We start from the raw sequence: 14,049 nt of genomic DNA, 5'->3' as shown, positions 1-14,049 counted from the left end.
GTTTGTTAGGCGGTTACACGAGTTACGTACATTGTGTGGGCCATCTACAGAGAAACACCTGTACCCTCCGTACCTGCAGGATGTTTTAGCCATTAAGAGGTTGGGATTGTTACATTGGAGGTGAACTGAATATCTGCCAATGATTTGGTCTTGCAGGTGTGTAGAACAGAACATTCCAGCCATCTGAATGCGAGGCAGAATATGCAGAATATGCTGAAGGTAATTCTGTCTTTGACGAGTAGAAGCGGAGGTCAGGCGTTTTGTATTTGCATTATCTTACAAGTATACAACTACTTAAATGGTCCGAGATACGTGTTACACGTACAACCAGGGCTGATCGGCTTTCCTTGCAGTTGGCACCACCTCAGTGAAGCTGGTGAGGTTAGGATTACCATCTTAAAACTGTGGCAGGCCTTATTTGCATCCACTTACATGGCTACGGCACATTCTTTGTCGCAAACGCTTCAGTGTATTCTGTATGCCCAGCCTCTTGTGGATCCGCAAAAGTACATACCCAGTCTTCCCCTATTTCCATAGGAAACATTTTCTCAACAATCATCAGTCTTATCATTTGTCACCCATGTCTCATTAGCCATTGAGACCAGATAGCCTCGTTAAAGACTCCAGAAAGTCCTGGAGGGCACAATCCGACCCGTTCTACATGGTAGCTAGCAGTCTGTGAACACACAGTCAAGCCTTCATGCTCTGTCACAGACTGCAATAGCACACACAGAGGATCAGAAGTCTTTGCAAACATGTATTTCCATCACAACCATTGGCGCATGGGATTCCAAAGGCACGTGATTGGTGCACTTTCTCCCACTCCCTCATCACTCACCGGTCTGCGCGGGTACATAAAAGTATGGGGCAAAGCCGTGGATGTGGCAGCAGACGCTGTTTCCTTCGGCAGTGATTCCAAACATCCTGACAATGGGGACAGGTCCCTGGGTGGCTCCAGGCATCCCAGAGACATGGGTGCCTAATAAAAAAAAAAAAAGAAGAAAGTAAAAGAAAAGAAACCGGGACATACATTCTAAATGGCATACTGTCATAACCGCAACACTGACAAGATGCATTTCAGACAGCAGCATGAGAAAAAACATGGGTATATGAATTTGGTCTAAAAAAATCCATGTGTACGGCATGCATAATTCTAGGCCTTGGTACCGCTGCGGCATGTGTACATATGTCCATACCAAACAAAACATCTAATTACTCAGTATCACACGGGTGTTCACAACATACAGATTGTAGTGGGCTCTCCAATGGTCTATTACGTCTATTAACTGATAAAAGGCTTCAGACAGCCAGAATGAGTGTGCTCTGTGTCTCAAGAATAGACGTAGAGATCATAGTCAGAGGTCGCATCTTGACCATTCACTTGGTTGGCCTATGCCGGTGACCAAAAACTTACTGTGCAATGGGTCAGGGGTGAGCACAGGCTAACTTGCCACACGGGAGGTTCAGTCTGCGACTACATAATTGCTTTAACTTGTCTTTTTCTATTGATTTTCCATAGTACAGGACATCAAGTGAAACAGCCCACCACCTCCATCTTTGTGTGTGATGTTAGATCAGTGCTGTTAACAGAGCTAAAGATTTCCAGATGGGCCATTTCAGAGCACAGTGGTAGGAGAATAATATATGGCAAGCAGACACAATATACAACTTCTCTTTCAGTTTTATTCTGAATCCGAGATGATATTTCATAAAGTGTCATTGGAACATTACTCTAACTACTCAAAATTACAAGCTTTTGCCTTGGAAATAACTAACTTTACTTTATTTCGACGTCACCATCTGGTGTAGGGCAGTAAATCTTAGAAGTTAGGATTCACAAAGGTCCTTGCCCCTTTGTAGCTCTTAGGCAAGAAACGAAAATCTAAAGTGAATTCTCTCACTAAACGGGAACTAGTGCACTTGGCTATATGAAGTTTGAGGCTATCCCGAGTGCCTCATGGCCTAGTTTTGATCCTTCATCTGTAGTTCAAAAAGCCACAACACAACATCTTACTTAATCTAGTCTGGACAAGACAATTTATCTGACTATTATGAACCTTTCATATGATATCCCGTTGTTCGCTGGGATAAACCTGACAGGTATCAGAATTCACCATTTAATCATTTGCTTTCTCATAGGTGAGACTGCTATCAAATAAAATCCCTAAGTATGTTGCAGATGGTTTGGTTGCGGAAAAGTTACCAACAATTCAGGCCACCAGATTCGTGGAGATAACTGAATACTGGAACCTATCACCCACAACTCAGTTGTGGTGCCTTTGAAGCAGAAACACATGCATTGGAGGACAGATGCCTACTAATATGTTGTGAATGTGAGAGTTTCCTCTCCTCCCCATCTGTACTACCTGTGGGGTGTTGCTTAAGTACTTCTGAAACTCCAGTCAGCACCTCTGAAAGACTCCTGTCACCTGCTGCATAAACGCTTTGAAGACAGCGGGTCAGGGTAGAGGCTTGGGCACCCTTTACGGCAATTGAACTAATCAAACGTTTTAGGCAGTCCTTCACTTACCAAGTCCAGTTTTTCAGTGAAAACCTAATCAAACCCCTTTTGTGCCTTTCTTGTAATGACACATATATGGTCCATCAGCAGCTGGTGATAGCCTGTGTCAAAGGCAGGCGACAGATGCCTTAAACATGGGATCCCATATCACCTATACTGAACTCGCATGTATCAGCAACATCAATCAACGCAATCTTGGCGCAATAAGAGGCATAGATGCTAGATGTCAATGAGAGATGCCTCCTTAGCACACTGCTTAAATGGCCCTCTAAAGTTTTCATGATCTCACAAAAAATAATGAAGGCCAATCAACAAAGGAAGCTGGCTGAGCCCTTTAGGAGATTTCTTTAACAAAAGTTGTGACTACTGTATACTTAAATTATGTAGAACTACACCTTCTCTAAGAAACTGGTCAACAATATCAAGCAAGGCTGGCCCAGTTGGGACAATGTGTTACATTTTCAGGACATGGGTCATGGTCTGGAAGCACCAGCCGTGCAGGGTTGTTAAAGGATCATCCAGCATTACGTATCCACCTTCAGTAAAGCTGAAAGCCAAGTGCAGGAGACAGACTACTGATCTTTGCTGGACTCAAGAGTTTGTTAATTTTCCCCATTACAGTCAGCATGTTTTAGATTAAAAGGTCATCATTTTTATTTGTCCATACGTTAAAGATTGGAACCGTTGCCTTAAGGCTGACTAGGCTGGAAAGTTATTTAAAATTAAAAAGAGGAAAGTCAGAGAAAGACATGCCTGCCTTTGCTTCAGGTTTGTGCCTGTGTTTACTCTGGAATAAATTAGGTGCAGTGAGTCTGATCTCTTGATACAATGGCTGTGTGAGGTAACCCAGTGTCCATGTCAAGCTGAGACCTTTTTTCTTTTAAGAAGGTGGACAGTGTCTCCAAAACAGCTTCTGTGATATATCCATCACTGCTTTATGAGTCATTTCTAGTGTAGATACGCCATCAAAGTAAAGAAGGCACTGGTAGACTCAGATGCAAGGCGAAGACACAAATTGTGGCCCAGTTTATATAACCCTTGTCCTCTTCAAATTAAAAAACATATCTACAGTATGGAGCATCACTAAACAGAATTAGAAATCTTTAGTTCAGTTTTTAGTGTCCCATAAGTTATGTGTTTCGTCATTTAATGATGTGGTCTTTAACACCTAGAATGCTCATCATTCCTAATAGTACTCTGTTGGGCTGGAGAAACTCCATTATTTATAGTGATACAATTGTCACTGATATTCAGGCATCAAACAAAGATACAATTTACACTCAGGTGAGAAATGTGTTGTGCATTATTGGTGACAGAAGAGCACTCTACTAGACTGGCGGGGAGGAGAGGCATGTTTACTTAGGTAAAGGGACAACTCCTACAATAAAGGAGAACTCAACTTTGTAACAATCCCCAACAAACTTAGCTCATCACCCGTTTTCAAACATACATTGTGACAATTGGCTCCAATGTCAAAATAGCACCCAGTGACTAACCGTTCTGCATCTGCAAGTGCTTTAACTAAGTAGGATGCAATTCTTCCTCATTAGAGAGTGCAGCTGAATACAACATCAGCACTTTAAATTATAACACTGAGCAAGTGTCTTCCATATGTCTCTTATGACAGATGCCCCTTGCAAACATGGAAATCATGACAGCACATTGAGGAAACGTATCATTACTAGAGTTGAAAAACAAGGCACACACAACTGGCTGCACACTCAGTCTTTGGGAAGTATCTTTCCTGTAGCTCTGCGAGCAATATTACCTCTAACCAAGTGCAAGGATCTGGTTCAAACAATTACAGAGTTAGTCCAGCAAGGTGTTGAAGGCATGTGAGAAACAAACTTGAATTGTGCCTGAGAAAGCCCACAAGAACTGCAGACTTCATAGGTCAGTTTAGGTTAGGTCATGTGAACACCGTAGACAGCTCGCTATCTAGCCTTCAAATAAAATGCTGCAGGCAGAAATCCTGCAATCAAAGCTGTGAATTATTGCCAGGAAGACCCAAAGATTCCAAGGTGTTCTTTGAGATAATTTGGAACATTGGTATGTCAAACCTTTCATCATCCTCCCTTTTTCCATTTCATTTGAAGGATTTATTTGTATTTTAATAATATAGTTTAGTTGAACATAAAAGCCGCATCGTGTAATGTTCATGGAGAAACTGATTTTGTATTTATAAAGTGGGGCAGCAGGAGTATAGAGGTGAGCATGGTGGATCCGCTCTTCCGATACTTTATTGGCTGGGCCAGAGTATTAGCTGCTGTTGCGGATGCACTCTAAACTAACACTGAGCGAGTAAGGAATGGTTGTGGATTTGGCAGATACTGGAGTAGGGTGAAAACACATCCAACATTGGAAGGTGTTTTTAAGGTAGCGAACGAGTCAGCAGAGCAATGAAGTGACAAACAATGTTAGGCAGTCAGATTGCTTGGCCTCTGAGGTGAGAAGGAAGGCATAAGGAACCGATGCACATATAATCAGGTTTAATGCCTCCTGGACTGAAGTGTGTGCCAGCTACATCAAAGCCAGCTTTTACTGTAGCCCCCATGCGACCTGTGAGCAGAATGAGCACAGCTGTGGGAGACGCCTGGAGAGGTAGCATTTTACAACAGGCCTGCTGATAGGCTTAGCCACCTAACAACAGTGGACTGCATGAATATCTGCAGGTATCACAGGAGAACTTTTCGGGCCACACAGCAAAGATCAACAATACGCTCCAACTAAGGAGGCTTTAGGACGAGAAATGTAGCCAGGAGTCAGGAGATGATAATGGGGGTCCAGTACTCCATATTAAAAGAATGTTGGAGAAGGTGGAAAATGCAATCACTGCTATGGAGAATAAGCTATGGGCTATGGTGAACTGTTGGAAAAAGCATTCCCAACAAGGGGTATAAAGCAGGGGAAGTGTAAGAACAGATGGAGGGGTGTGGCGGGACAGATGAAAGAGTGGGGGGAAATTCAGAGACACAGCGGCATTGGTGGTCTGTATCCTGGACAAGAAATGAAGGTTTGGGAAAATCAACGGCATGCAGCTGAAACCTAAGTACAGGGCTTTCCAAAGGTGCTGTTACTTGAAATCTTGTACTCCTTTTCAAGGACCATTTGTCTCTCTCTCAGGCAGGGATGAAGGAGAAATTACAGGCAAACCATACCAACTTCATCCAGGTCAGACAAGGAAGCTGCGATTTTGGATGGTGGGATTCTTACCGACTCCAGCGACAGAGATTCCATATTCCAAAAAGCAGTTGCAATGAAAGATTCTCTACAAAAGGAGGATACAAGTAGCTTCTTTTTCCCAGTCTTTGGCACCTCAACGCATCGAAAATGGCGACATACATCAGGCGATAAGTGAAGATACTTGAGTTCAGGCAGCGGCAGCGTGGTCCCCTGCAAAAGCCGAGAGTCTGATAGAACAACCTTTTGTTTTCACTCGACTTGACGCTGCGCAAAATTACTTAGATGGACTGAAATCCAATGACCGACCCTTCTGTGGATTGTTGGTTTGTGGTTCTGCAGACAACTGAAGTTAAAAAGCCCCCTCTTTAAAGAATGACCATGAGAGAGAGATTAATGTGGCGTGGAAAGATTATGTACTGTTTTTAGGACACGGCGGCCTACATTCGTTCCCTCTCCTCTGTGACCCCTACTCTTTAGTATATAACTTTTTCTTGGCCCCTCCTACTTTTTCTTCTCCCTTCCCTCATATCCTGCCCTTCTATACCTTAATGAAGTCCTTGATGATGCTTGATGTGATTGGTTGATGATTCCACAGCGATGGTCTATCAATTACACAATGGATGTTACCAGAGAGTAGCTTATGACATTTGGTGTGGTCTATGTTGAAACCGTTAATAAAAATGACTGAATATTTATAAATCCCAAAGTCCATCTCACGCGGCATCTTGGAGCTAAATAAGAATACTGTGAGCTGAGGCCTTAACTAGCTGCCTGAGAAAGGTAGGAATGAGGAGACAAAAGGAATAATTAATGCAGGAAGGTTGTTCGAGCTTTACTGAAAGCCTTGTGGCTCAAACAAAGGTGTGTGATTTAGTCCCAAGCAGCACTTGAACATATTACAAGTCCCCAAGTAAAAAAAAAAAAAAGTGTGCACATCTTGCAAACATCATCCTACAATCCTGTAGAGAGGCCGGTTCGTTGTGCACTGTACTGACCATCACAGCTAAAGAGGAGTAAAAAAACATGAATCAAATTATCAGTGAAGTTCACAGCAAATTCAAGGTTTCCGTACATACAATGTCTGAAAAAAGTTAGAGACTGTTGTCCGATAGAGAAGACATGTTCCCCGCAAACCTTCACATGCCACACTTCTCCTCTCCACAACAGCTGTACAAGTGAGGAGCATCCAGAAAGAAAATCTACTAGTAATGTTAATATTTCTAAGGACAGAGCATTTATAGCCCTTGTTTGACTATTGGAATTTATCTTCATGCCCTAAGAAGGTTTGTGGTTTTCCTTCAGTTAGCCAGGCACACTTGAGAGGAAGAAAGAAGTACATCAAAGTATTCTAGAAATCTTGTTTTCAACTCTTCTACCCTCTGGAGAAAATAGAATACACTCACCAACATAGTAATCCAGCTCCACTTGCTGGAAGCAGAGGGTATCTACTCGAGGGTCAAGTTTAGGAGGTGGTGGCCTCAGCCACTTTGGGTTCATTGGCATGGAAACAAGCTTACCTGCAGTATGAGGAAAGAAAAGAATAAATACAGTGCAAATAAACAGATAGACAACCTTTACACCATTCTACATATGTTAATGCCTTTGGAAGACATCTTCCTCCCTCCCTCAACTATTTCCCACCTGTACGTTTTAATCCCATAGCCCAGATTTCGTAGAAAATCACCAGAACTCTAAAAGCTGCTACAACACACACACTCTGAAATCATCTGCAGTGAACACTTCACTGATCTACAAGAGCAATGTACTCCCTTAATCGATTCAGCACACTTCCCTAAAGCACAAATACTAAATCTACTCCCCAAAGGAAAATTTCTACAAAGTGCTCCGTGAAAATCATCGACACACTTCCATGAACACATCTTCAATGCATGTCCTGAAAGCATTCCAACTCACAATTGCTCAAGCTGTCTATAAGAGCCTCTGAGGTGCATGTCTCCGATCGTACAATCAGAATTCCTCCCTTACACACATCCCTCACCATCATTATCTCAGTGTATGATAACCTGATTCAGTTTCTTCCCAAAAGACAGCATGACTTTAGCATATCTGATGCAGCAATCAGTACTACTTGCAGCAAAACATTACCAGCAAAATGAATCTCTGAAAGAGCTATCTATTAAGCGAAACATACTTTCAGAAGAAACAACCAATAAATTCAACACTGAGAAGAAGTCAGCAACCAAAACATTCTCAAAAAGATACAAACAAAACAAAAAAACAACAAAAAAGTTACCATAATCACACCAACGAAACCAAACGTGCTATGTTACACAACTAACAAAGCTGCCCATTGAGCTACAAGCAAATTCAGCCTTGGCAAGAAGCTCCCAAGAAAGCCCGTCTTATTAATCTTCTTCGTAAACCATGATGGCAGATATCTCAAATGTTTTACAGAGGTTACTACATAACAAACAGCTAGCAATAAAACCAACCTTCCAGTCACAAAATAAAGACCGGGAGTATAGGAGCAAAGGCAACACTTATCTACTTAGGTTTTCTGTCGGCAGAAGCTTACTTTAGTTGAACAAGATTTTTTTGTGTACTTTCTTACACATTATTAGGCTATTTTGAATAAATATTGCCTATATAATAAATCTTCGAAGTGATAGTTTGAGTCTTACACGTCACTGACATGATTCATGAACTCTAATGAACCCTATGTAGTGACTGCTCTCCTTCCACTGACAGTGCATAAACAACAATGACAAGGGAGGAGGCTTGGGGTGGGGTATATGGTTAATGTCCTTTGCTGTTACTGCTTATAGCTTTTTTTTTATTTCGCATCACTAATCATATCGTTATGTTATCCTGTCAACTGATACATGTTATTTTCTCTCCTCCCTTTTGTTTTTTCTATATTTCTTTTCTCGATTACTGATATTTGGCAATACCATGTCTGTATTTAGAAATGCTCTTACTGTCAGAAAATGATACAAGATGTTACTGTTCAATGTAATCTCAATATGCGCTTTTCTTCAAATGCAATAAAATATGTTAAAGAAAACATCTTATGAGATTTCTTGCTTCAAACTCCCTTCTAGATAACTCAAGTACTCTGCAAAATGACTAGAAACAAAAAGTTCTCAAACTATGTATAGTTTTGAAATAAATTAATGTTCAATTTGTGTGATCTTTCCAAATTTTGGCCTCAGATTAAGATATTATAAATAAACACCCAAAACCTGCCAAATGAACCGAAATGCTGTTCTATTCAGTTAAATATGTTTTTTTCTATTTTTTCAAAATCAGATTTAAATACATTTGAAATATTCCCAAGAGATGTGATGAATAGGGCAAGATCCCAACAGTGGGATAACAAACAAATGAAGAGCTTAGATCATGATCGTTTGCTCTGTGACATCATATTCTACATCACTAAGTCAAACAGCTTTTCAAACATAAATTGCCATCGTATCCAGTTTAGTGATCAGCCACCACTGAAACCTCCATTTGCTATTAAGTGAGGCAAAATTCTTAATGCAAAATAGAACATATTCGGAGACTTAGATACAAAAATACATTGCTACAACTGTCACACTATTATGTGTGAGCATTCCTGATAATACATACAAACAAGGCCTGATTGTATCCCAACATTAGAGCACTAACTCATCAGAGAGACAGGTGAGAGAGAGTGCATGTGTGTCAGTCTGTCTCACATCTTAGAAAACAAATACTACGAATGCTCATGTTCACAGTGAGACTGTCATTATTTCCAGACACTAAGTTATTATTGTCATTATAATTCCATTCATAAGGCGCTTACTATCCCTGATGAGGCACTGAAATGGTTTCTGTGAGTAGATTGCTACTCTGGGACCCAGGATTCATAGATAATCCAGTGGTTGATCTTGGTTATTACAGGGAGTGCAGAATTATTAGGCAAGTTGTATTTTTGAGGAATAATTTTATTATTGAACAACAACCATGTTCTCAATGAACCCAAAAAACTCATTAATATCAAAGCTGAATATTTTTGGAAGTAGTTTTTAGTTTGTTTTTAGTTTTAGCTATGTTAGGGGGATATCTGTGTGTGCAGGTGACTATTACTGTGCATAATTATTAGGCAACTCAACAAAAAAATATATATATCCATTTCAATTATTTATTATTACCAGTCAAACCAATATAACATCTCAACATTCACAAATATACATTTCTGACATTCAAAAACAAAAACAAAAAATCAGTGACCAATATAGCCACCTTTCTTTGCAAGGACACTCAAAAGCCTGCCATCCATGGATTCTGTCAGTGTTTTGATCTGTTCACCATCAACATTGCGTGCAGCAGCAACCACAGCCTCCCAGACACTGTTCAGAGAGGTGTACTGTTTTCCCTCCTTGTAAATCTCACATTTGATGATGGACCACAGGTTCTCAATGGGGTTCAGATCAGGTGAACAAGGAGGCCATGTCATTAGATTTCCTTCTTTTATACCCTTTCTTGCCAGCCACGCTGTGGAGTACTTGGACGCGTGTGATGGAGCATTGTCCTGCATGAAAATCATGTTTTTCTTGAAGGATGCAGACTTCTTCCTGTACCACTGCTTGAAGAAGGTGTCTTCCAGGAACTGGCAGTAGGACTGGGAGTTGAGCTTGACTCCATCCTCAACCCGAAAAGGCCCCACAAGCTCATCTTTGATGATACCAGCCCAAACCAGTACTCCACCTCCACCTTGCTGGCGTCTGAGTCGGACTGGAGCTCTCTGCCCTTTACCAATCCAGCCACGGGCCCATCCATCTGGCCCATCAAGACTCACTCTCATTTCATCAGTCCATAAAACCTTAGAAAAATCAGTCTTGAGATATTTCTTGGCCCAGTCTTGACGTTTCAGCTTGTGTGTCTTGTTCAGTGGTGGTCGTCTTTCAGCCTTTCTTACCTTGGCCATGTCTCTGAGTATTGCACATCTTGTGCTTTTGGGCACTCCAGTGATGTTGCAGCTCTGAAATATGGCCAAACTGGTGGCAAGTGGCATCGTGGCAGCTGCACGCTTGACTTTTCTCAGTTCATGGGCAGTTATTTTGCGCCTTGGTTTTTCCACACACTTCTTGCGACCCTGTTGATTATTTTGAATGAAACGCTTGATTGTTCGATGATCACGCTTCAGAAGCTTTGCAATTTTAAGAGTGCTGCATCCCTCTGCAAGATATCTCACTATTTTTGACTTTTCTGAGCCTGTCAAGTCCTTCTTTTGACCCATTTTGCCAAAGGAAAGGAAGTTGCCTAATAATTATGCACACCTGATATAGGGTGTTGATGTCATTAGACCACACCCCTTCTCATTACAGAGATGCACATCACCTAATATGCTTAATTGGTAGTAGGCTTTCGAGCCTATACAGCTTGGAGTAAGACAACATGCATAAAGAGGATGATGTGGTCAAAATACTCATTTGTCTAATAATTCTGCACTCCCTGTAGTTACCATGATTAGTCTTGAGCTATCGAGATAAACTGGAGTAAGTGCATGAAATGGTTATTTGGGGTAGATTAAATAGGAGTTAGAGATGATAATCAGTGGGGGTATCTGGATTGATGCAAGGGCTTGTGGGTTGAATGGCTAGGCAACAAGAGATTAGGTATTATTAGTGTGCAGGGATATAGTTTCAAAGAAGGAGGTGTTGGTCTATAAGATAAGGTGTGGGCAAACAGTAAAAATACAACAGAGCGTAGAGCTACACTCTTGAGGCTTAGAGTAGCTTATGCTCGCATGGAGGAGGATAAAGGGAGGGTCATTCAACAGAAAATAAAGATGTGAATCATTCTAGATGTCTTACGCTACTAATGTAGTGTGGCTATCAAATGCCAATAGAACCTCCCTATTGGTAGACAAACCATCCCAAAGATGAGCACGTGAGTAGGTGAATGCTACACTAACAATAGGGGAAACAATACATGTAATCATCCAGTGCAATGCTTCTCTGGGCAGAACTCTATACTTGAAAGAAATTGCCATGCACAAATTGCTCTAAGGATTTGAGTCTTACCGCAATATGAAGAAGTTCTGTATTAACACTGTCAAAACAAAATGATCTTGAACAACTGAGCCAATATTAGGAATGCACTTAGAATTTACGGAACCCCCCCTGGAGCATGCAGAATATTACAACTACTTGGAAATAAGATTTGATGTGAAATCATCTTGGTCTCCCCAGCTGCGAAAAAAGCAAGGCCAAATTAACCCAATACGTACATATTAAGATTCTTCAACAACAGTGGTTGGAGAGTTATTGCCCCTGGCACTGAGGCTTATCGAGTGCAAGGAATAGCTGCTGGAACACAGGGGCCAAATTATGGGGCACCAGGAAAGTCACAATCCTACAAAATCTGAGAATCCATTCTTGCAACTCCTTCACCAGGGCCAGGGATCCCTACTGATGCCCTCTTAAAGGAAGCATGACTTCTCGTCCAAAACTAAAGCTGAACAACTATTTGAAAATTGTAGGTGAGCTCTAGTGGTGTGCAGAATCATCAAAGTTACCTTGGTACAAGTATATAGCTCACATGTCAAGCACCATAGAATGCCCGGAGATTTGGTCTAACCCAGAGAATCTGACCACAGGTAGTGGGGGCAGCTGGTGAAAAAGAAGTTCCAGGACTACAACACTGCTCCTCACAAAGGACAACTCAAAGCTTGTTTCAAAGTTCTTAAGCCCTATCCGGCATAGTCTTTACCCAGAAATAAAAAGAATTCTTTGCATCAGATCTTAAATAGGAACTTTCCCAGTGAAACTGTACACCAGCAAGTAGTCCAATGGAGCGTCCACATCAGAAGCATGCAGCTAGAGGGCAATGAATCTATCATGCATTTTATACTTTTATTCCATTTTACATTGCCGGCCAGAAGACAATATCTTCATCCTCTTTTTATTAAACATAACATTAGACTTTGTAAGGAAGCCCTAGATGTATGCATACGCACGGACTAATGAAATTAATATTGTGGAATGTGCTTACTGCAGAGTGTATCGTCACTAGACCGCTACATTCGGCCACTAAAATCACCAAGGGAACTTAACCAGCAGTTATTATAGTTCTAGTTATTATAGTTATAAAATATTCCTCTTTGTACTTCTGCACCTTGGGAATTTCTTGCACTGGCACTTTGCAGGTAATCTTCATTCAGCACTTTATGGCTACAAGGCCACAGGACTTTATGTCTGGTCATAAGTGTGCCGGCCTTTATTTGCTTATTAAGGGCACTTGCACTTTATGGATTTCTCAGGTATAGCACAGGTCTGTATTGCTTTCCTAGGACTAGTTGTTTTACCACCAGTTAGTCAGATTGTTACCTCTAGGTAGAGGACATTTGACCAGTAGTTACTACACCCTACCTCCTGGCACCTTGCACTTTATGAATTCCTTGCACTGGCACTTTAGGTAAACATTCTCATTCACTGCTGCATGGTAACAAGGAGGGTTGACCTGATTAATGTTATTTAACAGCTGTAAGGATGAGGACCTTGTTTATTTCTTATTTGAATCCATGCTCTCTGGATATCAGGTACTGAAAAGACCTAGAATGGTTTTCCAGGAGTAACCTGCGCTAGTATGGTTCATCATGTTAAGTGGAAAGCCATTCATTATCTGGTATGAAGAGCTTGCATGGGGGAGTCCCACTAATGAGTCCATTTTTTAATAACACATTTTATTTGTAATATATTTTAAAATGGCGGAGCTTTTAGGAACCACCCAATGGATTAGTCCGTTTTTCTTTTTATAAATAATATAGTAAGTTGATCATGTTATTTTTACAAACTTCAAAAATTGCATTCTGTCATGTATTGTATGGCTTGTATTTCCAAGCTGAGACAATTAAGATAAAGATGATGAGAGGCAGAACCCGATTCCAGGCTAACCTCAATGGGACCTAGGGTGTAAAGTCACAGACTTTCAGGAGCGGGTCCGCTGCTTGCAATATAAGGTGGAACTCTCTGAGGTCACTCCTGAGGAAACCAAGTATGTATTAGGAACTGTCTGAAAAGGTTGGAGGGCAAGCATAGAACTATACTCAGAAGAAGCCTGGGTCAAAAACACATTGCACCACACGGTTTATCCACGTTTTTCAGAGTAGAGAAGGTCTATAGTCTCCTCAGAGAAATTGAACAAGGCTGGTGGTCCCTTGACTGCTAAATTGTAGAGATTTTGATTGCACATTAGCGGGCCAGACAAAACAGCCATTTTCAGGTAAGCAGCCATTAAATTTTATTTTTTCCTGACCTCATGGCAGCATTACAGTCCAAGCACAACTTTATTTTTCAACTCAAAAGAAGACTCAGAACAATGAATTTCAAATATATGTAAGTCTTCCCTCCTAAACT

General features: G+C 41.1%; 1 protein-coding gene across 2 annotated transcripts in view; it reads right to left on the bottom strand.

The window, feature by feature from the left end:
* Window positions 1–14,049, bottom strand: part of POLD1 (DNA polymerase delta 1, catalytic subunit) — a 336,382-nt gene that overhangs the window by 312,219 nt on the left and 10,114 nt on the right. For both annotated transcript variants that reach the window (XM_069200918.1, XM_069200920.1), the window contains exons 3-4: window positions 7,108–7,221; window positions 839–979 (exon numbers count right to left, since the gene is read on the bottom strand). In XM_069200918.1, the coding sequence (XP_069057019.1) occupies window positions 839–979; window positions 7,108–7,221 (255 nt within the window). The remainder of the gene's footprint in view (window positions 1–838; window positions 980–7,107; window positions 7,222–14,049) is intronic.

The sequence above is a fragment of the Pleurodeles waltl genome, chromosome 7 (assembly GCF_031143425.1).
Source record: "Pleurodeles waltl isolate 20211129_DDA chromosome 7, aPleWal1.hap1.20221129, whole genome shotgun sequence".
Taxonomy (NCBI): domain Eukaryota; kingdom Metazoa; phylum Chordata; class Amphibia; order Caudata; family Salamandridae; genus Pleurodeles; species Pleurodeles waltl.
The sequence above is the reverse complement of the archived record's forward strand: the minus strand, read 5'-3'. Positions and strand labels throughout refer to the sequence as shown.